The 26,197-nt window shown below is 45.6% G+C and overlaps 1 protein-coding gene across 1 annotated transcript; it reads left to right on the top strand.

Annotated features, from left to right (window-relative positions):
- Positions 1–361: 361 nt before the first annotated feature.
- LOC144728352 (uncharacterized) lies at positions 362–16,836 on the top strand. The gene is made up of 5 exons (XM_078607729.1): positions 362–540; positions 6,709–6,913; positions 7,392–7,608; positions 12,850–13,105; positions 14,171–16,836. The coding sequence occupies exons 1-5, from the start codon at positions 423–425 to the stop codon at positions 14,632–14,634; spliced, it is 1,260 nt and encodes a 419-aa protein (XP_078463855.1). The 5' UTR covers positions 362–422; the 3' UTR covers positions 14,635–16,836.
- The last annotated feature ends 9,361 nt before the right edge of the window (positions 16,837–26,197 follow it).

Here is a 26,197-nt window from a genome sequence, read left to right as displayed (position 1 = left end):
CACATTTTCTCAGGTAATGCGAGCTCTACCTGAGAAAATATTGGGCACTCCGAGACAAAGAGGAGAAAGAGTAGAAACACACGACGACTAATGTGCACCAGTGGACACATTTTCTCAGAACAAATATTGGGCACTCCGAAACAAAGAGGAGAATGAGTAGAAACACACGACGACTAATATGCCACAATGGACACATTTTCCCAGGTAGTGGTACCAATGGGACACCTTGCGGGCCTGTCTACCCACGTGGTTCGCGTCGACGACGGCGACGGCGGCGGCGACGACGGTGATTGGCCACCGTCGCTGGCGCCACTGAAGCGCCGGGCCAATCAGAAGGCGCCGTTGCCGCCGCCGCGGGCGAGCTGCTTATCTGTAGTGGGGAATGCAGTGGCGGCTCGCGGAGCCGTTTGCAAGCGACAGCGATGGGCGCCTACTCGGACCTGCCGTGCCTCACGGTTCTCGCCATGTATGTCGTCTCCTCCAGCATCCTCACGTCCAGCGGCATCGCCTCGACCCACTGGAAGCTCTACGAGCCCGAAGGTTCGTTTTTGTTTTTGATGTTATTGTGGGGGGGTGTGGGGGTGTCGAGCCTTGTTTGTCTGGCCGGGGTCACCCCCACACCAGCCGCAGGGCTCGCTAGGAAAGGCCGGGGATTCCCCGATAAAGTAGGCCGCAAGATAAGAGGTGGTTTTATTTGTTTGTTTTTATTAAGCTACGTCGTGCATTGTCGTTGCGTATTTCCCTCTTGACGGTCGTTGTTGATGATACGAGTTGGAGTGCGTTGCTGTTTTGTTGTTGTTGTGCCCTTTGGTTATTGGCGCACCTACTGTACGTATCTCGGTGTCCCCTTGGCTGTCGACCTCTGGCAGCTTGTGTAATGGAGGGGAGGGGGTCCTCTTGATCTCTGTGCTGCTCTCGCAAACATTTCAACATGCCCCTTGGCTTCTGCGTTCTCCCTCGTGTGGCCGCCTCCCCGTGTGTCTGTCCGCCTGTGTTTTGGATGCTTTTCCCGTCTGCCTTCTGTGTGTCTGTATCTAATTACTGTACGTGTTTTTGTCTCTCTGTCTCTGCGTGTCTTGTTTCTTTGTGTCTCCTGTGTGCGTGTGTTTACGGACGTGCTTTCTGTCCCTGCCTGTGTCTTGGTGTATTTTGAGGTCCTTCCTCTGCAACTGTCCGTCTGCGTTTCTCTTTGTATCTCTGTCTGCAGTATTTGGGGCATTTGTGGTTATCTCGGTGTCTTTGGCTTCGCGTCTCCCTACGTGGCTCTGTGTCTCTGTTTCACTCTGTGTGTGTATACCTCTCTGTATGTCCCTCTGTGTCTCCGTATCTCAGTCTCGTTGTCCTCTGACTTGCCTGCATGCCTCACTGAGTAGCAAGAAGGGGGGGCCCCCTTTTCCCCCATTCTTTACACAGGGTAGCGCTTAGCGTTACGCGAATGCCTCTCTTGCCTGAGGGGCCCTGAAACATTCTAGTTGACCCAGTTGTACACCCCTGCCATAACCAAAGCCACGGATGCAACCCTACGTCGCCATTTCCTCTTAGATCTGCAGTTTTTGAAAAATCCATACCCGAACTCAAACGAACGTGATCACACACACATCACCAGCCGGAACCATCTGTAGGTGTGTGCCTCTTGGTATCTTATTCTGGTCACCACACCACCGACTCCCTGTCCTCGGCCACCTGCAAACTCCTTCATCCTGAAAATATGCCGCACCCATCACAACCTTCTTCTAATTACATCTTCAGCGTTTGTTTTTGTAAAACACATGATCACACACACGTATATACACCTATGTGTTTATTTCATAGACATTGCAATATACCCACACGTGTTCAGTGTTTTAACCTCCAAATCGAATGCACATATTGCTTGAGATATTGGTATCTCATTTGTATATATTGTGGTGGAATAATGTAAAGGCTCTTGATGGTTTATACGCACTATATTTCAGAAAATTTGTCATATAGGCGTGCCTATGCGTATACTAGGAAAGTAAAAATATCAGATTTGTGCTCAAAGTTACAGCAAAGATTTTGAATTATTTTAACCGTAAAGCACGGTCAGTCCACAGTTTCCTTGTGAACTTGTAAAAACAATATACAATCACCATTATTTGGACTAATTAACTTTTCATTGGGTACTGTGTTGAAAGTCTACCGATTACTTGTGTACATTTGTGACTTTTAAAATCGCCTCGGCCTTTAGCGTGTTGTGATGTGTTTTTTTACCGCGTTTATATTGCTCCCAAACCTTTCAAGGCCTCCACCCTCCTGAAGAGGCATTAACTGGAGCGAGTCCGCAGGTCATTTGGTGTTACCGCGTGTTTGTGTTTACGGCGGTTCAGAGTTCAAGTTAAACGCCCAAATTATCAATACTGTGTCGTAATGTGGTGTTTTGCGTGGCAAAGGGCCAGCTGTTTAACCTGACTTTATAAAGCTCATGGATATAAAAAAAACCCATTGGAACGACTGCCGTAAAATTGATGCAAGATTAACCCCTAGGGTTGCTGTAAAAATGTTAATGTGTGTATTTTTTATATGACAGTTGCAATAAATTTGTTTTATTTTAATGTTTGTTTTAACATTCAAAATTAGGTCAGTTCTATTTTATAGAAACAAATATTACAGATAAAGTTTTTAAAAGTTAAACTCTTAATTTAGTTCTGAAATGTTGATATGTTATTAACCTAGGACTGATTCTCAATACAATTCCTTATCGGGAATTTCTATATTTATCTGAAAAACGCTGTTTATTCTCGTCTGTCTATTACAGTTGTATTGCTCATTTTTCTGAACTGAGATATCGCCTGTTGTACTTTGCACCGCAGGTGTCTCTTGATAACGAGATGTCTGTCTCATTGGACTCACATTTGTGTTTTGAAAGCCAACTTTCAGTTTTTTTTAAATCACTGTGTACTGGCCATCGCATATACAGCTGACACAGGCACATTTGACGAGGAAAACGGCACAAACTGGAAAGTATGCAAAGAAGCCACATAGGTTGCATGCTGTAGAATACAGAGGCAGGAAGAGAAATACCATGAATTGGAGAGCATACACAAGTTCGAGATGTAATATTGACTTAAAAGCAACTTGAGCAGGACACGGGTCATGGCTAGAAACAATGATGGCCATGGTAGAGACTCGCCACAGAGGTGATAGCCAAATGAGGGAACATGCCAGAGATGGAGCAATGACATTTTATTGTCGTTTCAAAAACAACGTAATGTGCAGGAGATAAACATTGTTGCGTTGTGGGACCATGGGGGTTGTAAACGCTTGGAGGGAGGCCTGCATCCAGCAGTGGATTGATTATAGCAGTTCTGTTGCGCACTGTCACTTGATTTATGAATAAAATTTGTACATGTATTATTGCGCCTAACGTTTCACAGCCTGGGGGGGGGGAGGTCTTCGCCCAGCATTGGCTAGGCAGTGGTTGAAGACGGCGATAATGAGAAATATAAGAGGGATTTAGATTCCAGAAATATGGATGTAAAGTCGTGAAAACAGCACCGCTATGCAGTGGAGGGAAAGGAGTCAATATTTTCGTGTTTGTCACTGGAGACTGACCAAAAGGAAAGTGGGCACAGCTGTTCACATTGGTGACTATTCCAGTTGCAAACTGACACGCGATTGTGTGCCCTGTTGACACCATCTGCCTTCACGTTTGTTGATGTGCATTGGCGTATTAAATGTGAGCCTCTATAAATGACATACATGTTATAAATGGCACAAAGCTAATGTAGTGCTTACTTTATTGTGCCAGTCGTCGTGTTTCTCACCCATTGTAGTTTAAGGAAATGTTTCATTACCATGTTTTTTTTATAATTAATTTAATGCCTACACTAACTTTCCAATTGCAGAACATGTTGTTTTTAATGCGTTTTATAAATTATATTCTTGTTTATGCTGTACACAGTAGACAGTGCCGTATTGCTTAAATATAATTTAAGCATTACACCGCGTATTGTATGAAAAGAATACTGTCAATGGGAGAGGCTTAATTTTGATAAGTTGCTTCATGCATGAAATGTGCTTGTCTGAAAGCATTAGTCACAGATGCACATGCTAAGCATTTACATAATGTACTTTACTTGCATTCTATTACCGCAAATTACGAGAGTTTCCATTACTTTTCTTACCTGAAATGTGTAGCTAGGTATGGCTCCTTGAGGAACCTTAGTTTTTACATGTAATTTCAAGAAGAAGAAGCGCATATAAACCATGCGTTCATGCTTGTGCTATTCATTTCCATAGGGTCGAAGGGAAAAATGGGAGTGGGATGGAGGAGAAAGCAAATCCAATATTTGGGAGGTTGTTGTTGTTTGTCGGTGCACTAAATCTCATGTCTTCTGTGGTCGTCTTTGATGGGTGTGCCCAAAAAATTGTTTCGGGACATGCCTGGACAAAATCCATCTCTCCACAATAGAAACCTGGTGACCCCAGGCTGCTGCATTGAACATTTTGTACTTCCGTGTGCACAACATCTAACGGTGTCTTAATGATCGTTCCAAGTCTTTCAGTATTGACAGTCTCATGGTGGTTCAGTAAACCTGTAAAATTGTAATTTCATGTGTTTAGAAATGGAATGGAAAATGAATTATTTATCAACATTTTAAAGGGGGACATTTCTGGTGAAAGGGGAATAACTGTGCGCTGTATATATATGTATGTGGAACTTCTTCGCACTATATGTAGCCAATTGCGTTAATCGGAAGTGTGGGGGAAGTACAACAAAGTAAACACAAAACGTTCTAAAGCAAATATGTAAATGTTTCCATGCTGTGGACTGTACAGTTAGTCATGATAAAAAAAAAACTTTAAGGTAAGATATTAAACTGATATGGGTCTTGTATCACCATGAAGAAAGAAGAGTTAGACCTTCAGCCCATTGCACCAGAATGTCCACAAGCAAACTCTGGCCTGGTTTTAGGTTTTGGTAATTTAATCGGAGACTGTGGCAAACGTTGCTGGAAAACATTTATCCAGAATCCCCATAGACCAGTGAATCCAAATGTTCGTTTATTTTTAAGTTGGGGAAACTGAGCCCGTGTCTAAAATAATAAGTAGGCAAAGGTTCATTTGTCCACATACAAAAAACTAAAAGCGTTTGAGCCCATTAGCCTTTGAGTCTTTTCAACTAATGTCTCGACTAATATTTTAAAGAAAAGAAACAGTTTAGCAAACTCTCCACTTGTAAGTGACACCGGACACATGTCATGCCTGTTCCCATCAGAATAGTTGTATGCACCCTAATATATGCAGGGTACAAAATTTTCCCATTTTGGTTTAGTGATTTTAAAACCTAATCTAGTATTTCGTTTTGGCACAGTGTGCAATCTCCAGATAGAAACATTTGTTGGGCTATGTTAAAAAACGAAAAGTTCCAAAATCTTGCACCCCCCCACTCCCAATTTTTGTGGCACCTATAATTGAAAACTTTTTTCTTTGCGATTTTAAAAGTGTGAAATTACCACTTCGGGGGGCTCATGGGCGATCCATGCTTATTTGTAAATTACTTGTAGATGACGACACAATACATTTGAATAACGACTCCCTTGTAGCAGGTCTGTCCTATAAGTATGTTTGTGTGTTGGTAATGACCCCCTAGTTGGCACATTAGGGGGCACAGGTGGTACATCTGCCAGTCATCTCAGTCAACCGATGGCACCTCGGTCTTCACGTGGCTTTAAAGTGCAAATAGCCCGGCACAAGCGCCGTGGTGATATCACTGACACTTAGTGGCGAATGGCGGTTGTTCATTACGGCACTTCCCCCAATGACTGTTGCGGCTATATGGGGGGCTCGTTGTAATGGTCTTCCCTCTTGTTCCCGTTTTTTCCAACTACCTCGTTTTGCTACACAACTCCCCGTGCGTCTTCTGCCACCCACACTCCTGGTTTCCCCTCCCCGGCTTGGAAGGGAAGTGTCTCCTGCCTGCTCCACGCTATCAGCCCAGCGCCACCTTTATCCCGGCCTTTGCTTAGGTTTCTGTCCCGATTTCTTGACCTGTTGTACCCTGCGCATCTCTTCTTATAGCCCGTCTTCCCCTTTCTCTGTCCCCCGCCACCACCACTATGGGGACGCCACAAAGTGCCTGTCCACCTCTCTCTCTCTCTCTCGTTTGGGCAAAACGAATCTTTCCAATTTTGCAAGTTCTTTTGCACTCTCACTATCTCTCGGTTTGCACAGCTCGTTGGTTACCATTCTTCATCCACCCTCGCTGTGCACCTCTCATATTAGTGTGAATCTTATTGCTGGTAAATCGGTTGCTACAAAAGCGGAGGTTCGACTCTTTTTGTGCGCTGTCAGGGAGGGGTTTAAGTGAATCCCTGCTTGGCTCTGGGGTTGCTATTGAAGCGCAAGCCCAACCAAATGAGGAGGATTGTCTCACCAACCTTTAAAAAAACTTATATTGTTAATGCCCCCACAATTCATGAATTTAAGGCTAAATTAAAGACGTGTTATTTTTGTTCAGATCGCCTATGAATAACTCAGTGAGAAAAGGGGAAGTGGCCTCAAGCACAGTTTACCTTCTCACTGTTGTTCATTCTTGTTTGTATCATCTATACTGAATTGTACATTGCAATGACTTTCTTCCCAAGTGATTTATATCAAATGCCTATTTGTTCTGAAGCCTGGAGATATACTGCATTGAAGGTGTGGTATAATAGTAAATAAATGATGATGCTATCTCTCCCCCAGGTTTGGTGAGGCCCAAAGATGGAGGCGACCAGCAATATACACTCCTCGACGACGACGAGACAGATTGGGAGGGCCCGGGCGGTGACCCCATCATGATGATGATGATGAGCGGGCGGACGAAGACGGGGCGTGCGCGAGAACAGCAGCCTTGCGGCGCTTGCGCTCGGCAGAGGAGAGCGAGCACGAGTCATGGCGAGCAGCAGAGGTCGGTGGAGGCCCTCGCGGTCGGTGGGGGGTGGAAGGGGGGGGTACCTTGGCATTAGAGGGGGCACCCGTCCGTTGGTTTCCGTCCATTTAAAATACTTTATAGCTACGTATGTTGAGCTTCTGTCGCACCATATGTAGCCAACCGCGCTAATCGGAGGTGTGTGCGAGAACTTATCATTCGCACTTTATGCGAAATGATGTGCCAGCGTTACGTGTAGACTAATAGTGAATACGATTGCAAATGATACAGGTAAAAAGAGGATACGGTGCAAATCTCGTGGTAACAATTAAAAAAAGAGGGTGAATTTGACTTGCGCAATTCCAAATTGGGGTTCAGAACCGCCACTTACTTTCAAATCGTTGCAGTGAGTTGTTTCATGATTATAAAATTTTGCCGCCAGTGCGGCTTTGTTGCGCGGTATGGGCAAAGAAAGAAAGAAAAAAAGTACGAGCGGCCGTGCTTGTTGTGCGCACAGGCGGCACGACTCGGACGAGGGGCTTCTGACGTGCGGCACGCCCGTCAACCTGACTCAGCTTGACCACCTGGAGGGCATCTCGCGCCGCCACCTCCTCGCCTTCCTGCCCGAGCCCGAGGTGGCGCTACTGTTCACGGGCTCGGAGGACGGCGGCCACGTGGACGAGGTGGCGCTCGAGATGGACCTGCGGCAGGCCGTCGCACAGCACGGCCGCGAGGTGAGGGCCGCTCCCTGCCTGCCTGTTGCCCCTGTTCAGATGTGCTTGTGCGGCCGTGTGGAACGCCCGTCCGTCCGATATTAGGAAGCCACTGGAGCTTATTTACTTTTTAATCTAGATTGAGAACTCATTTGTTTATTTGTGTTTTAGTTTGTCTTTCTTCCGCACCTCCGATTTACCACGGTTCTCTACGTACAGCAGGCCTCCTAAAACTGTGCATATCTACAAACTATACAGACTAGCTTAGTTTGTAGACACCGCCAGGATTAGTTTGTAGAATAAATGTAGATCATCTATAGAGCCCCATTGTTTCATTGATTTACGCTCGCTAACGAAGCAACGACACCAGGAGGCGACGCTGCTTTGTCTGGAAGATGCCCTCAAGGGACAGATGCATCATAGAACTGCGGAACTCGTCGAGTTCCCACTTGAGTATCGAGAAGTCCGACTCGACCGCCGTCGTGTTGGCGAGCACCGATGCCAACCCGCCGCTGAAAGCGCGGAGGTTGTCGAAACCACTCGGCAGCACATCCCACGCGTCGTTGAATGTCGTCGTGTTGGTGTGCTTGTTGATGGCGTCGTGAATGATCGTGTCCTCCTTGTAGAGCTTGACCAGTTGGCGATGCTCCTCCTCGACCATGTCAACCTTCACAGCTGACCAGAATTTCGTAACATGCACGCGACGCACTGCCAGCACGTCCTTCACGAACACACCAGGACGCATCTTCACGAGCTGAGCGGGCATCACGGGCGCCGCATCCTGGTCGAGAGCTCGATTGGCGTCGTTACGCTCTGCTTTGACGTCGTTGAGACCCGCGATCAGCGTCATCGCATATATCGAGATCTCCTTGACGATCCTTGTCTTGTCGACCTCATTGAGACCCTCGTAGCTCTCCTGCGCAAACGATCCCTGGTCCTCAATGTGGGCAATGATCGCGGCAGACGCGATGCGCATCGACTGATCATGATACGACACGTACGCCTCATCATGATTGTTGACGCCATCAACAATCTCAACACTGAACAAAACGGTGAGCGACCCGATAAGCGACTGAATCTGCTCCTCCTGCTGCGCGATGAGCAGCGACTGGCTCTGGAGCTGGACGATAGTGACGTTGATGGCGTCGATGGCGGGCGCGAGCGCGTAGGTAAGAACGCACCAATCGGCGGTGGGCAGCTTCGCGGGGTTATTCTCAGTAGTGTACTCAATCAATGCTCGGCGGTACTGCTTGTAGAACTTGAGCACGTTCCCGAGATTGGCCCATCGGTTAGCCTTCCTGGGGCACTTGACCTTCATCTTGATGATCAGGTTGTTTTGGGTGCAGAGGTACACCGAAAAGTCGTACACGATCTTCACCCAGCTGCCATCGAAGACGCACTCGGCGGATTTCTTGACCACAATATCGATCTGATGAGGCGGACACCAGATTCGAATGACGTCGTTCTCGGCCTCCTTCACAATGAGCGTCACCAGCCCCCCATGACGCCCAGTCATCGTATTCTCGCCGTCCGATGAAAAGCCGATCAGCTTGGCGCGCCAGTTGGGGTGCAGCGCGTCGAGGAACTTGACGAGCATGCGGAAGATGTTCTGAGCAGTGTGACGCTCGAACATAGGGATCGCGACCAGGTGCAGATTGACGAGGAAGCCGCGGTAACAATCGCGGGTGCGCAGGTCGAAGAACGACTGGCCGCGGTGAGTACTGCCGTCGCCAGCCAGAGAGAAGGCCCACACCGATGGATCGTCGATTATCCTGGCGATCATCTGCAGCCCGACGGCCACCAGAACACGGACTGACTGTGCGACGATGAGGTCGTTCATGCCCTGCAGCTTTAGCGTGTTGGTGCGGATCCTGGCATGATCGATGGCAGCAGCCGTTTGACGGAACGACATGCCGACACCGACGTGGTCCATGGCGAGCTCGAAGCGCATCTCGTTCTTGATTGTTGCCGTGTACGTCAGGCCTCCTAAAACTGTGCATATCTACAAACTATACAGACTAGCTTAGTTTGTAGACACCGCCAGGCTTAGTTTGTAGATATGTGGCGCTATTTATAGCGAATCTACAGTTTTAGGAGGCCTGACGTACAGTGCTAATTTGTGTGGGCAGCGGTAGTGTAGCGGTTAATTAACCGGTAATGGGTCTCCCCTAGGTTGGCTTGGCCTCAAAAGTGTACCTGGTGCAATGTGTAAAAACATTTCCGCTGGGGAGACGAAGGCAGTCGGGTGTGGTGCTGGCCACCCAATCTGCTCTTGTGCCATTTCGGCCTTCATAGGTGCTCGCTAACAACACTTGCCCAAACAGTCTTTGAAGGCTATACGGGGGATGTTGGTCTTTGTTTAACAAAAGCAGGCACCCTGTGATGGAGTGTTTTAAGGCAAGGCTTATTCGTGCATAGGCATTAACTTCCAAAACCACTTGATTATGAGGTGGTGGTTGGGATACAGCAGTGCAGCAAGTAGGCTTTTGTGAATCAGTCTGTTTCTCGGACTTTTAGAGGACGCTGCCCCGTATGTACGGTGATGAGCGTTCTTTGGGCACTCCGGTTTCATCCAAATGATGAAAAACAACAACATGGTCCAGTCCACATTGAAGACCTTAGCCTAGAACAGCAGCAGCCGGTGAAACGATATAATCGAAGGACCGAGTGAACTTCCTCAATTCAGCATCTGTACAAGCTCCAGCACATGGAGTGAATGTCAGGCATCGTCCCAAACGATACATGGGACAACCCAAAAACGCATGGGGAAGCTAAACGTAATAACCAATCGTCGTAAATCAAATTGGCGTGTATCGGGGTGCACCTTTATCCTGCTCTCGTGAGTTCACGCCTGTTTTTAACAAAATAAACGTTTTCACTTCAACAGGCTTCAATGATCTGCTGACACGGGGCACATGCAGGGTTCATTATAACAATTTAAAGCTTTCGTGACTGCAGGGATTCATCTTCTTGGTTCTTTCGGTAAAGTCACGTAGAAGGGAAGTAATAAAATAATAAAAATAAAACATAATAAAACAATTCTCACGACGTTTCGGCCACAACGCAAGCAGCCGTCCTCAGGCGAAGAATGAGAACATTATCAAGCTAGGAGCTTATATAGGTGTAGCGAGGAGGAGCGCCTTAACAAAAGAATGTGCATATGAAGAGGAATTTAGCATACCAATGGGCAATGCATAGGAGGTGGGCGGAGGGGTTTCAAAGTCCCATTATGCCCATGCATTATGCAGGATCAACAGCACCACGGGGGGGCGCAAGGAACAGCGTTAATAAAGGAAAGGAATGTTAGTGATATGTAGCTGCATTTGCCAAACAACCACGTAGAAAACCAAAGTGAAAACTACATAAAAAACTAAAATATAAACTGATACTTACTATACTCTACAATAAGCTGAGAAACTAACAACAAATAATAAATTACAATTCTACGTCGTAAGAAGTATATAATATACTTCCATCTAAACTTTATTCTCTTAGCATATACAGTACTATATACTGCCATAGATAAACCCAACATTAAATTATATACTGTATTGCTGTAAACCACCCTATACTTTATACATTTTAATATAACACTATGTATTATTCAACTCACCCTAATGTGTATCGAAATGGTTTATTTCGATACACATTATTACATATTAAACCATTTCGATACACATTAGGGTGAGTTGAATAATACATAGTGTTATATTAAAATGTATAAAGTATAGGGTGGTTTACAGCAATACAGTATATTATTTAATGTTGGGTTTATCTATGGCAGTATATAGTACTGTATGTGCTAAGAGAATAAAGTTTAGATGGAAGTATATTATATACTTCTTACGACGTAGAATTGTAATTTATTATTTGTTGTTAGTAACTCAGCTTATTGTAGAGTATAGTAAGTATCAGTTTATATTTTAGTTTTTTATGTAGTTTTCACTTTGGTTTTCTACGTGGTTGTTTGGCAAATGCAGCTACATATCACTAACATTCCTTTCCTTTATTAACGCTGTTCCTTGCGCCCCCCCGTGGTGCTGTTGATCCTGCATAATGCATGGGCATAATGGGACTTTGAAACCCCTCCGCCCACCTCCTATGCATTGCCCATTGGTATGCTAAATTCCTCTTCATATGCACATTCTTTTGTTAAGGCGCTCCTCCTCGCTACACCTATATAAGCTCCTAGCTTGATAATGTTCTCATTCTTCGCCTGAGGACGGCTGCTTGCGTTGTGGCCGAAACGTCGTGAGAATTGTTTTATTATGTTTTATTTTTATTATTTTATTACTTCCCTTCTACGTGACTTTACCGAAAGAACCAAGAAGATTCATTATAACAGTAAACATTATTTGGCACATTTGGTAATGGCGCCATCATTTTTATTGCACAAGGCTGTCGCGAAGGACAAGGCTGTGTTTTACAGACAGTCTGCGGTAGTTTCACAGTAGGGGGGCGACGTTGCTGCGTGTCTAATCCCAGTCGCGAGTGATCGGCGCAGGTAAATATCCGAATTTGAAAAAATTTGGACCACGACGCCACTGTCTAGGAGACCGTGCTGAGTATTTTCCGGTTGATGCACCCGCCGGAGATAACCAGGGCGGCTGGCCGAGTTGTAACTCCGAAACTCTGCAACGAGCGGCGAACGCGACTTCCACTTCACATGCTTCGTCGTAGTCAATGTCTTGCGGTGGTTTTTGCAGAAATTCTGCCACCGGTGCAATCCTCTGTGGGTTATTTTCCACTGCCATGCAAGAGTAAGGCATTGTTTTTTTCCCCACCATCCCCTCTAATCAAACCACATTTGCTCGTCATCAGTTTTATTTGTGTTGCTGTTATTTAGCATTTTAACGGCTTGGTTTATCAACTGCATATATTTATAAATATGTGCTGACTTCCATCTAATACAGTAATTGTATTTCGAATATACATTGCAACGTATCTTATGCGCACACCTATTATTCCCGATTACTTTTATGTTTTTTTGTTTGTCAAGCACAACCACACAAACCATCCGATATATTCGTGCGTTTCACACAGAATTCACGTAAAATTAAGTCTGATGGTATCCTATGGCGAAATGGATTGCTATCACCATGCATAACAGGGGGGGGGGCTATGTTGTGGTGAACACAACTGCGAATACATGGGCATATGCAGTAGCATATACCCATGTGTCTCCCAGCAGCTCTAGGGATATTCACGTTTCCCTGGCTTCTGCACACGTTCTGCCACCTGCCCCCTTAATCCCCTATTCAGAAGCAATCGCCATGCACGATGGCCTCACTCTTCCGGCAAATCGGCAACTACTGGCGCCTCAAGGGGAATGCATACCACGCCATCGAGTGCTTCCGCAAGGCGCTGGCGCTGGCGGGAGAGCGGCCGGACGTGCTGCTTGATCTGGCGCGCCTTCTCTTCAGCCACCAGTTCAGCGCGGACGGCATCGAGCTGGCACGCCGGGCGCTGCACCTACATCCGCCCGACCAAAGCGCGTGGCTCCAGCACCTGACGCTCGGTGAGTCGGCGTAACCCTTGCCCTTTCCCCGTTCCTAAACGCTCACCGTAACCACTCGCCATGACTCGAAGCCTCGCCTTAACGCCTAACTCTATAAGCCCTTGGGAGCGTATGGCTCCAGCATGTGACACTCTATGAGCTGGCATAACCCTGGCATCATAGCCCTCGCATAGACTCACCGTGTTTACGTGGGGATAGGGGTGCCGCGGTGGTGAGACGTTAACCCCCTTGCCTGATATACAAGAAGTCGTGGGTTCGATCGCGACCCTGACGCCTGCTGTATATTTGGAGTTTCCACGTCTCTCTCCCCGTGGTCGCTTGGGATTTTTATCCGGGCCCTCTGGTTTTTTCCTCCACATTTAGAAACATGTTTTTAGAGTATTTGGCTGCTATAAATTTCCACGTGATAAGCTACTTCGTTGAGCTACCATTTGTGGCCAGGTCGCTTCTTAAAAATAACTATATAGCTCAGTGGGCCTTACCTGGTCAAATAAAAATGTATTGAATGTCCTTATACCTTGAACACAATAGTTGTGATTGGTACCAATAGTGGTGTGATTTTTTTCTCATTGGTGACCTACCATTGGTTTACAGCCAGAGGGCGCTAAACTAGCACCTTTGCTGGAACAATGAAACGCGAAAGGTTGGGAAAATATCCTTCACTTTGTCAAACTTGCCAACGAGTGGCATTTTGCCGATTTGTAAACCCTTTTACCAGATGATGATTGTAAATACTAAAATTGTGTAAACCTTTTATCTTTTTCAAAAATGTGAAATACAGTACGATTAGCTTTGAAAGTCAGTGTGTAGTAAAAGGGTAAAACAATTGACAGCCGACCACTTCAATCAGTCAGGTTAAATAATAAAATTTGTAAACTGCTTGTTTTTTCACATTTTACATTAGATAAAGTACAATTTAGCATAAGCGGGCTGCTTGTCACCCCACCGAGGCACGTCATTACATCACCACTCGGACCAAAACCTTTTGTGACACGTAGCGCCTCTGCTACAGCCTTACTCGCGGATTTGACCTCCCTCCCTTCACCTCCCCTCCTTCCCTCGCAGGAGAAATGCTCAAGGCGGTGGGTGACGTGACGGGCGCGAGCGTCCACTTCCGCCAGGCGCTCGACCTCAACCCCGGCTCGTCGAGGGCCGCCTCCGAGCTGGCGTCCCTCCCCGGCTCGTGGGCGTCGGCGTCGAGGGCAGCCGGCGGCTGCAGCGGCGGCGGCACCGGCGGCGCCGGTTCCCCCGTCACGGCGTACACGCTCGTGCTCATCGTGGGGCTGGTGGCCGGCGCGCTCCTCACGCTCCGCCAGACGGTGGCGGCGGCCGGCGGGGGAGGCGCCGAAGTGTCGGGGGCGGCAGCCGCTGGGGGGGCCGCGGCCGTCGGGGCTCCGGGGGAGGCCGCAGGGACGTCGGGCGGAGGGGCGCAGGCGCTCAGGAAGACGCTGCGGCAGGTCGACTGGCAGAGGAGCCGCATCGCGACCCCGTCGCGGGTCATCCGCTTCAAGAAGGTCAACCACAGTTGAGGTGTCGGTGGGGGAAAAATAACGACGATTTGTATAATTTGTAATTGTTTTGAGATGGGGTGGAGGAGGCGGGGGGGGGTGTGGCTTAGGGGTGGGGGAGGTGGGGAATACACACAAATGTATATGTTACTTGCAAAGGACTTCTGGCAACACAGTCGCATGATGCCTCACCCCCCCCACCGCCGCACGTTCTTGAACGTACCCGAGGCATTATTTAAAAAGCAATCGCAGCCCTCTGATCGGATCCCCCAGTTTGTAGCCCAGTCTCCTTCCATCCCCTGTGACTCATGTTCACAGCTGACTTAACTCATGTTGTCGGCCAGCGCTAAAACTTTCCAACTGAATCGGGTTGTCCGGAGTTGGACTTACAATCGTAGAGGTGATAGCCACAAAATGCAAGCTGCTGGTTGTCAATGCCTAAAGCGACAGACTGTTATTTGAACCAATGCAGCATTGCATTGTCGTACTTCCAAGTTTTGCAATAAATTTGTTCAGGGGCATTATCAACCAATATGCCTCCTGAAATAATATTGTTTTCAGTAGATTTCATAGTTGTGACTGCAACAAGTCTGACAATCAGCCAGTCTGTCTTTCCAACGTACACGTTTGGACATGTGTATGAAATGTTTCTAAACATATCATTTGTAAACGGAATAGCGATACGTATACATGGTACAGTTTTTATTTTGACAGCATCTAAATACAAGAATATCTTTTATGCTGAGTTCTGATTTAAACGCAAGTTCCACTTTGAGATGACACTGTGGATGAAAATTGGCTACTGAATTAGTGCAATAGGAGAAGTTTATATTGTGAGTTGTATACATATCTAATCCTTGTTAAATTGCACAAATCTCTTTTTATTATAGTACCTTGAAAATTAGCGACACTGGAAAGGAAAAGCAAGTGATGCCATTTTTTGCAAAAGTTTTTTTGTGTGACTTGGTGCACATTTCTGCAAAAGTGAACATGTTCTTCCCATCATACATGTTAATGTGGAACTTTAAAAAACATGAAACAGACGTAACCAATAACCACCATGTCACGAGAGTGTAATAATCTTCTTATTACGTTGAGATTTTATAATGTAAAAGTCCACAAAAAGCCACTGTCCCTGATTTGAATTGAATGTGTGGACTACATTTTTTAAAGAGATATTTTGAATGCGCTTACACTCAGCCATGTGTTAAGATGCCAAACTGATATTCTCACTAAATTCGCAGGCAGATTACAAACGCATAGTGTTTTTATTTCAAAAGTTTGGTTTGTCTCGGAACAACCAATAATTGTATGGAACACACGCACGGTTCATAAACCGCATTAATCATTGCTGTGAACGCCCATGAATGACCACTTAAGTATGAATTAACATTGCTTAAATTGTGCATCATAAAGTGCTCAATTAGTTAAAAGCATATCAGAAATCTTGAATACCACGTTAACATTGCCACTACCGTACCTATTGCATTTTTCACACTTGCATCAAGCCATTCAACAACTTCACCCGTGTTAAAATAAAACGTGTCCTTTAAGAACAATATCAGCGACAACTTGCCATCCGGTGAAATGATCTTGCATTGTTAATGTAAGAGGTGAATAAAATACTGGACTCTGTTTTTGCAATAATGTTCATCAACTGGAGGGGCATCGTTAAAATATTTGACAGTTAGAACCTCAGGGCTTTGAACACCAGCCTAATTTGTCAATTATTTTGAAACCTATTTTGTCATAGTATGTCCATACATGTCAGGTCAGCATGACCATGTGTTTTGGTGGTATTTTTTGTTCTTTCGGAGGACTCGGGTGAACAAAATGCCTTGTTTTCTTTTCTCCATTTTAAGATCCGTTCCTCGTGTAGTATAACGTCTTCCATTGCGGGTCGTTCATTGAAAAAAAAAACATTTGGCCACAAATCCGTGTGCTCCGTTCCTATTGTGTGTTCTACTGCGGTGTTACGTTCGTCAGGCCACGAAACACCTGGCAAAGGCAGTACGTTGTTGGTGTTGAGAAACTGTCCGCGATTTAAAGAGTGGTGCTCGCCATCATCATAACATGCACTTTTGTGAATCGCAGCACTGCAGTAAGACGATTACTCGTTCATCGTTTATTGTTTCATTCCATTGCATTGTGACCGCTTAATTGCATTAAAAAAAGGAAATGGGGGAAAAAAATTGCACTCCAATAAAATGAAAGCATAATTTCCTTCGCGTTGGCGTCGTATGTTGTTTGTGCTGCTTTGAGGACTAAACACGTTCCTTCGGAGTGGGCAGGTAGGAACTTGGTTGGACAGCGCGGCGTTCGGGGGGGCAGTTGGATGAGTGGGCGTGTTGACCCTTCCCCCCCACCCTCCCCGATATTGTCAACCAATCGCGGCGTAGCTCGGTGTTCGGTGGGGAGGTGCATGGGTGGGCGGAATTCCGAATATGCACGACAGACAAATAATCCCTGGTGGGCAGTGTGGAACCTGTTGTTCCTACCTGGTGGGCAGTGTGGAACCTGTTGTTCCTACCTGTAATATTGATTCGCTATGGTTGACAGTGCATATGTACACAAACCCCAGCAGTTTCCATATGCCTGTGTTCAATACTCTTCCGAAAGGCCGTTCGTAAGCCACACACCTAAGATGCTGTAGCAGAGCTTTTTGAACCACCGGTCCTTGTGAGCCACCAGCATGCAGATTTTTTTTTTTAAAGAAACCTGATCAGTGATTTTCCATGGGATAGTCAAAATCGAACCTACTTATAGTTTGCTTAATTCTTCCCAGAAGTTGAGTTTGGAGGGCGACTTGCGTTGGGTAAAACAAAATGCCATTTCCATGATTTTCCAAGTCACTGTAGTTTACCATATAGTACGTACAAGGCTTTCCCAAAAATACAAATTTCTTACAAATAGAATCACGGCAAGACTGCATCGCTGTAAATAAATAAATAAAACGTTACATTCAAAACATCCTTCCCGCTGCCAACAAACATGATTTCAAAACATGTTTGTCTCCGCTCAAATTCTGATTGTATGGAATTCAGGCCCGGGACATTTAAGGCTGCATATTCTTGGTTCTTTCGGTAAAGTCACGTAGATAGAAAATAAAAATAATTAAAATAAATTGAAAATAATTAAAGCAAAAAACCCATAATAAAAATAGTAAAATAAAATTTACAATTAATAGAAAATATAAGCAAGAAATCCTGAAATCGCGCCCGAGTTGAATTAAGAAACGCGCTGCCTTGGCGGGTGGAGTTCACACTTGGGGGGGAGGGGGGCTACGTTGCACGGACGGAGTTTTGGAAGGCAGGGGGGTGGCAATGCCCCCCACCAAAATATTAATACGTTTTCAGTAGTTTACAATTAAGATGATAAATGAATGATATGCACCCTGCGATTTCCCAATGTGAGGGACAAAGCGAACCCTTACCCCACGCCAAATATATCGGTCAAAGTCCGCCTATGGCTCCATGGCTCATGGAAACGTGACACAAGTATCTCTTCTACAAACTAGTGTGGTTGGCACCAATCTAAATGTTGCAACTCGTCCGGTCACATGTTTCCGAGCACGCATCGGTGATGTCAAATACCCTGACAAAACGGACGCTGCCTTTAATAACATAATGCAGCAGCAATATCTCCGCAGGTCTCTCCACACGCGAAACAACTTACACATTTTTCTCACAAAGCCATCAGCCACACGTCCTTGTGAGAGTGCGTTATTTAAGCATCAATTCTTCAAGACGAGCAAAACTGAACTGGGTTCGGCATAATATCCCGTCAGCAGTCGGGCTCGCTTTAATCTCCGAGTGAACAGCTGATGTCACGGGCGAGGGACCTCTTTACGTCATCGGGGCTCCGAGTTCGACACAAAACTAATTTTGTGGAGAATATTTATTGTTTTATTTTTTATTATTTTATTGTTTCCCTTCTACGTGACTTTACCGAGAGAACCAAGAATATGAATCCCATCCCTGCAGTCACGTAAGCTTTAAATCAAAATATAAATGAAGTAACCATAATAGTTTAGATTTAAAGCTTTCGTGACTGCAGGGATTCATCTTGGTTCTTTCGATAAAGTCACGTAGAAGGGAAATAATAAAATAATAAAAATAAAACATAATAAAATACAATTCTCACGACGTTTCGGCCACAATGCTGCTTGCGTTTTATTTTTTTATTTTTTCCCTTCTACGTGACTTTACCGAAAGAACCAAGAAGATTACCGTAATAGCTTTTTTTTTTCGAACCATGCTTGTTCACGTCGGAGGCCCATAGGTGTCGCAAGGCGCTCGCTGTTGAGTGGTCGTGGCGAGTGAGGCTGCCGGGTTCATATTCACGCGTTAAAGAGGCGTTTTGCATCCGGGCTTCTCTCGGGTTTGGGCCGTCCTCGGGTGCTGCATTCAAGGTTGGAGCTGGACGCAAGCGAGCTGTCTGGAGAAAAAAAAATGCAACAATTGAACTTCATGGCGGGACCCCGGGGTCCCATAAGCCCCCAGCTCTCGCATGAACTGCGTTGCGACGTCATGTTATGTCTGTTGAAGGCGAACGACACGGCGATCTGTTCCTCTCGACGAGCTCTACACGATGCGCTAATCGAAGTTTCAAATTTCGATTTAAAGCTTTCGTGACTGCAGGGATTCATCTTATTGGTTCTTTCGGTAAAGTCACGTAGAAGGGAAATAATAAAATAATAAAACATAATAAAATACAAAATAATAAAAATAAAATGATAAAATACATTTTATTATGTTTAATTTTTTTTATTTTATTATTTCCCTTCTGCGTGACTTTACCGAAAGAACCAAGAAGACGAAGTTTCAAAGTTTTTTTTCTGCGCATTCGTCCTCGCTGCTGCGCTTGGACGACACGACACGACAATAACAGAATGACCTGGCGTATATGTGCGCCGTGGGACGGAGTCGCCAAAAATAAATGAACTCATTACGATTTTGACTTCCGTTTATTCGGGACCCCGGGGTCCCGCCATGAGGTTCATTTGTTCGCCGTCGGCAAAGCGCGATCGGGAGTGGCTCCGTGATTTGTCTTCACAGGAACGCAACGTGACTTTACCGAAAGAACCAAGAATAAGTTAAAGTTCAAGTTAATTTATTAGGTATAGCCCTGTGAGCCATTCGGCTCTTGAATCGGGTGCAACCGCAACAAACAAAAAACAAAAACATGAACAAGAAAACATCTTAAAGTGACTATATGCCAGAGGTGGGACAAAGTCATTGTTATGCAAGTCCAAGTCGAGTCGCAAGTCATCAAATTCATGACTCGAGTCTGACTCGAGTCCAAGTCACATGACTCGAGTCCACATCTCATAGGTGGGACAAAGTCATTGTTATGCAAGTCCAAGTCGAGTCGCAAGTCATCAAATTCATGACTCGAGTCTGACTCGAGTCCAAGACACATGACTCGAGTCCACACCTCTGCTATATGCAAACCTAAAATCCAAGAAAAGACAGCAAAATATTGCAGAAAAATCACCGTACACCAACACTGTGTGCAAAAATCCCAGTGGGATGCAAGTCAAACAACAACCACAAGACAACTTAGATTAAGGCCATCAGTCAAACTCTGTACTACAACAAACAAACATGGCCAAACCAAAAAAAACTTTTCGAAAATCTCCAAAATAAAGCCATAAAAGCAATGAAACAGTGGTCATAGGAACTGTGACCGAATTTTCACAATAAACGACGTAAACAACATGTACCACCAAACTCTGCAGCCATAGCTGGCTGCATGAGTCACTCCACAATAAGAAGAGCGCAGCATGCGAATTTCGAAAGAACACGGCGCGATGAAGGGTGGTGGCCCGTGATTGCATCGTGGATGTTTCGCATTGAAAACGTTGAAGCTTTACCCCACTGCAACATCCTGGCCTTTCCGAATTCTGGAGAGGACGTCTCGTGGTTATTACATCGAGTACAATCGATTTTCCGGTGTTTCCACCCCACATTCAGAAGCGTGCGTTTAGATTATTTGGCTGCTACACATTTCCACAACCTAAGCCACTTCGTTGAGCTACCATTTGTGGCCAGGTAGCTTCTGAAACAGAGCTATCGTGGGTCTTACCTGGTCAAATACAACATTTTAGTTTCGTTTCAATGATTATGAGCCTTTATAATGCTGTTAACAACATAACAGTTGCTCAAGAGAGATGTGAGTGGCCTTTGAAAAAGAGCCATTTATCTCAGTGGGCTTTACTTCATAAACTGACGATTCAATCGTTGCACAGGTAAAGCGTGCAAGCGCAGCAGCCTTACAATATTAAGACCCAACTCTTTTCACGATGCATTTACACGCTCCTTGAATGTTCAATATATCGCAGAACTTTTCTAATGTTTACAAAGGTTATGCCTGATCCGTGCAATGCACAATCGCGACGTGGAACGGGTTTGGAAAGCTGTTTGTATGTTTTGCAGTGACACGCACGTGTGACACATGTTGAAAGTGGATGTTGAAAAGAGACTCCATTGCCAAGTTAGAGGACCTTCTTGAGCAACACATCGGGGCCGTGATATTTGTTTTTAACCTCAGCATGGGTCCGAAGGTCCATTTTGAAAAATTGCAATAAATTCCATGTTTTTTTTTTAAAGTGACTTGGGACTAATTAGAATCTCTTTCTGACAGCGTAATAGGAGTAGTAGTGGGCATAAACAATGTGTTTACCTTTGTATAAAGTCAGGCGGTAAAGCATGTTGCGTTCAGTTTGTTGTCTTTCCCCCACACCTCCGATTAGCTTGGTTGGCTACGTACGGTGCGAAAGAAATTCAACATGCATCCTGTAAAAACTTAATTTGGAGCTTTCGTGACTGCAGGAATTACTCTTTGGTTCTTTCGGTAAAGTCACGTATAAAGAGAAAATAATAAATCATATGCTAGTATTTAATTTATTATTTTCTCTTTATACGTGACTTTACCGAAATAACCAAAGAGTAGATGCATCATGTACTGGACTTTCTGTGCACCCATCTCTCTTTGTTCCCCTGCCTTCTACCAGCACCGACCAGCGTGGTGAAGTATGGTCAAAACAACCAGCACTACCTGCATCGCATTGGGGGGAGGCCTTCATCCAACGATGGATTGACACAGGTGGCTGTACTTGTTACTAATATTACACGTGCTGGCACAGGGTGAGAATATTAGTTCACACATTAGATGGGTGTCCTTTCGTCACCACAACCAGCAGACTCGGCTCGATAGAAAGCTGGCAATGGCAGGAGCCAGGTTTTTCAGGTAGGGGGGGGCAACCCTTCCAGCAATGAAAATGATAGAGGAGTTGTTAGTAAGGACTTGTCCCTTGCTTTTTATTCGACGACGCGTGTGCGGCGATGGCGCAGCCATCGATCGAGGGTCGAATTCGAACCGCGTTGTGTGATCGGCATCGCGCTCGCTGAAGGTGTTGATGCCTTCAGAGAAGTCGTGTGCTGTATACGCAACTGCGCACAATTCTGTGAGTCACTTATAACTGATTTGCCGTTACTTCTAGCCAATTATGGACTCAGACTATTGTCCAATCATCTCATAGAGTCCCTGGCACGTAATAATATGCTACACAGTGGCAGTGAGGGTCGCAAAATGCCGATTAATCTACATATATAAAATCGCAAATCTGTCTGTCTGTCTGTGTGTGTGTCTGTGTGTCGCCGGACCATACGCAGTTTCATTGGACGGCGGTTGCCCCTGGCAACGGGTAGCGACGCATTCGCTGAGGGGTGGACACCATTTTTAATTCCCGTAAAAAATATGCGCACGCATTAACACGCGACTCTCAGGTAAATTCATCAAAGTTTCACGTCCTCTTCACTCCCCCCCCCCCCCACCACAATGTGTGCAATTACTATTATAGGCTCGGTAGATAATAAAATTATAGCGATTAGACAGTATTATTGTAGCGCGGGGGGGGGGGGGGGGGGTAACGGCCCCGGTACCCAGCCTCAGCCAGGTGGGCAATCTAGGCGAGGCCGGAGGCTCTGCACGGTACTAGGCCTCGACACCCAGCACGCGACTCGAGGTAAATTCATCACTGTTTCACGTCCTCTTCACTCCCCCCCCCACCACAATGTGTGCAATTACTATTATAGGGTCGGTAGATAATAAAATTATAGCGATTAGACAGTATTATTGTAGCGCGGGGGGGGGGGGGTAACGGCCCCTGTACCCAGCCTCAGCCGAGTGGGCAATTTAGGCGAGGCCGGAGGCTCTGCTCGGTACTAGGCCTCGACACCCCACCCGTGTCAAGCGACGACTTTGTGGTATAAACTCGATATACCCAGCGTTGCCCGGGGAGAAAATACATTTAAAATCTTATGAAAACTTTCAAACATTACATACCAATGAAAAAACAACTGTGTTATTACTTTTAAACCCGACGCGCCAAGAATCGATTCTCTGAATCGCGCAAAGGAATCGAAGGTTGTAGATTCCTTTTGATTCGGACGATTCCCGTTTACTATAAGTTGGTTAAAGTCGATATAAACTGCTACGAACGGGAAATATCCGGCGTTGACCGGGGCAAAAATGTAATTAAAAACTCCTGAAAAAATTACAAAAAAAAGAACAATGAAAATGAAACTCTATCATTCAAAATGTAAACCCCCAACATGCCAGGAATCGATTCTTTGAATCGCACAAAGGACTAATCGAAGGTTGTGAATTACTTTAGGATCGCGCTTCCTGTTTAATATAAGTTGCTTATAGAGTTGATATAAACTGCTACGAATGGGAAATATCCGGCGTTGACTGGGGCAAAAATATAACGGTGAGGGCGGTTGTGAGTGGCGATTGTGAGTGGTGATTAGTGAGTGGTGAGGGGAGGTTGAGTGGTGAGGGTGAGTGGTGAGGGTGAGTGGTGAGGGTGAGTGTTGAGGGTGAGTGGTGAGTGGTGATTGGTGAGGGTGTGATTGGTGAGGATGAGTGGTGAGGGAGAGTGGTGAGGGAGAGTTGTGAGGGAGAGTGGTGAGGGAGAATGGTGAGGGTGAATGGTGAGGATGAGTGGTGAGGGAGAGTGGTGAGGGAGAATGGTGAGGGAGAGTGGTGAGGGAGAGTGGTGAGGGAGAGTGGTGAGGGTGAGTGGTGAGGATGAGTGGTGAGGGAGAGTGGTGAGGGAGAGTGGTGAGGGAGAGTGGTGAGGGAGAGTGGTGAGGGAGAGTGGTGAGGGTGAGTGGTGAGGGTGAGTGGTGAGGGAGAGTGGTGAGGGAGAGTGGTGAGGGAGAGTGGTGAGGGAGAGTGGTGAGGGAGAGTGGTGAGGGAGAGTGGTGAGGGAGAGTGGTGAGGGAGAGTGGTGAGGGAGAGTGGTGAGGGAGAGTGGTGAGGGAGAGTGGTGAGGGAGAGTGGTGAGGGAGAGTGGTGAGGGAGAGTGGTGAGGGAGAGTGGTGAGGGAGAGTGGTGAGGGAGAGTGGTGAGGGAGAGTGGTGAGGGTCAATGGTGAGGGTGAGTGGGGAGTGGTGATGGTGTGTATATATGTAAGGTTATTAAGAAATATATTTTTCACCCGGGCAACGCCGGGTACTACTGCTAGTTACTAATAAACCCCAATGATCCGATCGAAATTAGGGATTTCGATCGGATCATTGGGGGGGCACGTGCCCCCCCCACTGGCTCCGCTAGTGGTCTCTGGCGTGGGCCAATCAGTTTCAAAGGCAATGCCAATATATTATCAGAGTATGTATTTTGTTTGCATTCTGACCACAAGCATTGTGGTTGGTGCAGACATGATTCCTTGTAAAGGGTTTCAGTTTGGTGTTTTAACATCTTAACACCAAAATTTTGATTTAAAGCTTTCGTGACTGCAGGGATTCATATTCTTGGTTCTTTCGGTAAAGTCACGTAGAAGGGAAGTAATAAAAATATAAAACAATAAAAATTCTCACGACGTTTCGACTGCAACACAAGCAATCTTGCTGTGGATTTCACACCTGATGATGATTGCTTGTGTCGCAGTCGAAACGTCGTGAGGATTTTTATTGTTTTATATGTTTCATTATTTTATTATTTCCCTTCTACGTGACTTTACCGAAAGAACCAAGAATATCTTAACACCTGTTTTGTTGCCAGAAAAAGGGGAAAACGCTATTCTCAGCAGAGGGTTCGTTCCTTATGCAACGTGAAAATAGTGCCGGACCCAAATGTAATACTCCAATGTATGAATCGCGTGCACAAGGTAACTGTGTTGTCCTGCAATGTATTGCTTACATCACGACAGGCAAATGGGCCTCTATCTATCTATGTATGTTGAACTTCTGTCGCACTGTACGTAGTCGACCGTGCCAATCGGATGAACTAGAAGGCGTTATAAAGAGCCCCCTCTCAGGGTGTGTTGGCCTACTCTTCCACGCTGGCCTTGGAAGAGGTGGGAGTAGCCACGCTTGACCCCGCCATACGCGACCTTCCCATCGACTGACTGTGGTGAGCACGTTTATAGTGCGGGGAGGCGGACACACGTGGGGGATGGGGGAGGGGGGGTGAAGGAACTTGCCGTGCCGTGAGAGCGAACCGGTCGACCTTTGGAATTTAAGTCCCCTTACCGACGGCAGCGTCCCGCATCCAAGATGCCGAGGCAATATTCCAATAATTCTAGATTTGAAGCTTTCGTGACTGTAAGGATTCATATTCTTAGGTTTGTTTGTTTTTCGGTGAAGTCACGTAGGTAGAAAAGGAAAATTAATAAAAGTAAAATAAAAATAATTTGATTTATTTATTTTATTTTACTTTTATTGATTTAATAAAAGTAAAATAAAATAAATTATTTTACTTTTATTAATTTAAATTTTTTTACCGACGTGACTTTACCGAAAAAAACAAACCTAAGAATGTAATATTCCAATAGTCCGTGGCATTAATTGTGGAAACTTGCGATCAGCGCTTTCCAGCAACGGGGTTAAGCTGACCATAGAGCGACAAAATATAATTTCGAATGTTGTAGATTGTGGTCTGCAGACGTCGCTTTTTTACTTTCATCTGTAATGTTGGATGATAAGAATAGATCATCCATTTTCTATGCTCGGCTACGGGACGTGTAACACATCACCGTAATGTCCATAATACACTATAGCATGTTGTTGTTCATTCGTAACTTGCACACGCGCTTTATTAGCTCTTGTATAAAAAGTATTTTTTTTTAACCTGTTGTTTACAGCACTTTCACAATCCCTTTGCCGGATAAAAGCCTCCCCCATTCCGTGTCCATCACAGGATCTTTTAAGCCATGCTGGTCAGTGAGAGTTTGTTAAGACGAGTTGAGCCAGTACCAGTCTGTATGTGTCGATGTTGAAGTTCTTAGGGGCCGTCCAGAAATGACGTCACGCGATTTTGGACAATTTTTGACCCACCCCTCCTCGTCACACGGCGTCACAAAAAGTCAGACCCCTCCTAAAATATGACGTCACAAAGCTCTGCCCCCCCCCAAAAAACCATATTTCCATTTTGAAAAAAAAACATGCTTCAAATCGCTTTAAACTATTATCATTGTAGTGCGTATTTAATGTGGCGCTGCACTCTGAGGTTGTAGGAGAAAACATTTATTAAAAAGTCTATTTAATTAAGTGGAACGTGTTGTCTATATTTATCT

This window comes from Lampetra planeri, chromosome 28, assembly GCF_965212315.1.
Source record: "Lampetra planeri chromosome 28, kcLamPlan1.2.h2, whole genome shotgun sequence".
NCBI lineage: Eukaryota > Metazoa > Chordata > Hyperoartia > Petromyzontiformes > Petromyzontidae > Lampetra > Lampetra planeri.
This window is presented reverse-complemented; position numbering and strand designations above follow the sequence as displayed.

Coding starts and splice junctions, on each gene's coding strand:
- LOC144728352 (XM_078607729.1), top strand. CDS start 423: ATGGGCGCCTACTCGGACCTGCCGTGCCTCACGGTTCTCGCCATGTAT. Junction 541..6,708: donor GAAGCTCTACGAGCCCGAAG/GTTCGTTTTTGT, acceptor TCTCTCCCCCAG/GTTTGGTGAGGCCCAAAGAT. Junction 13,106..14,170: donor GCTCCAGCACCTGACGCTCG/GTGAGTCGGCGT, acceptor CTTCCCTCGCAG/GAGAAATGCTCAAGGCGGTG.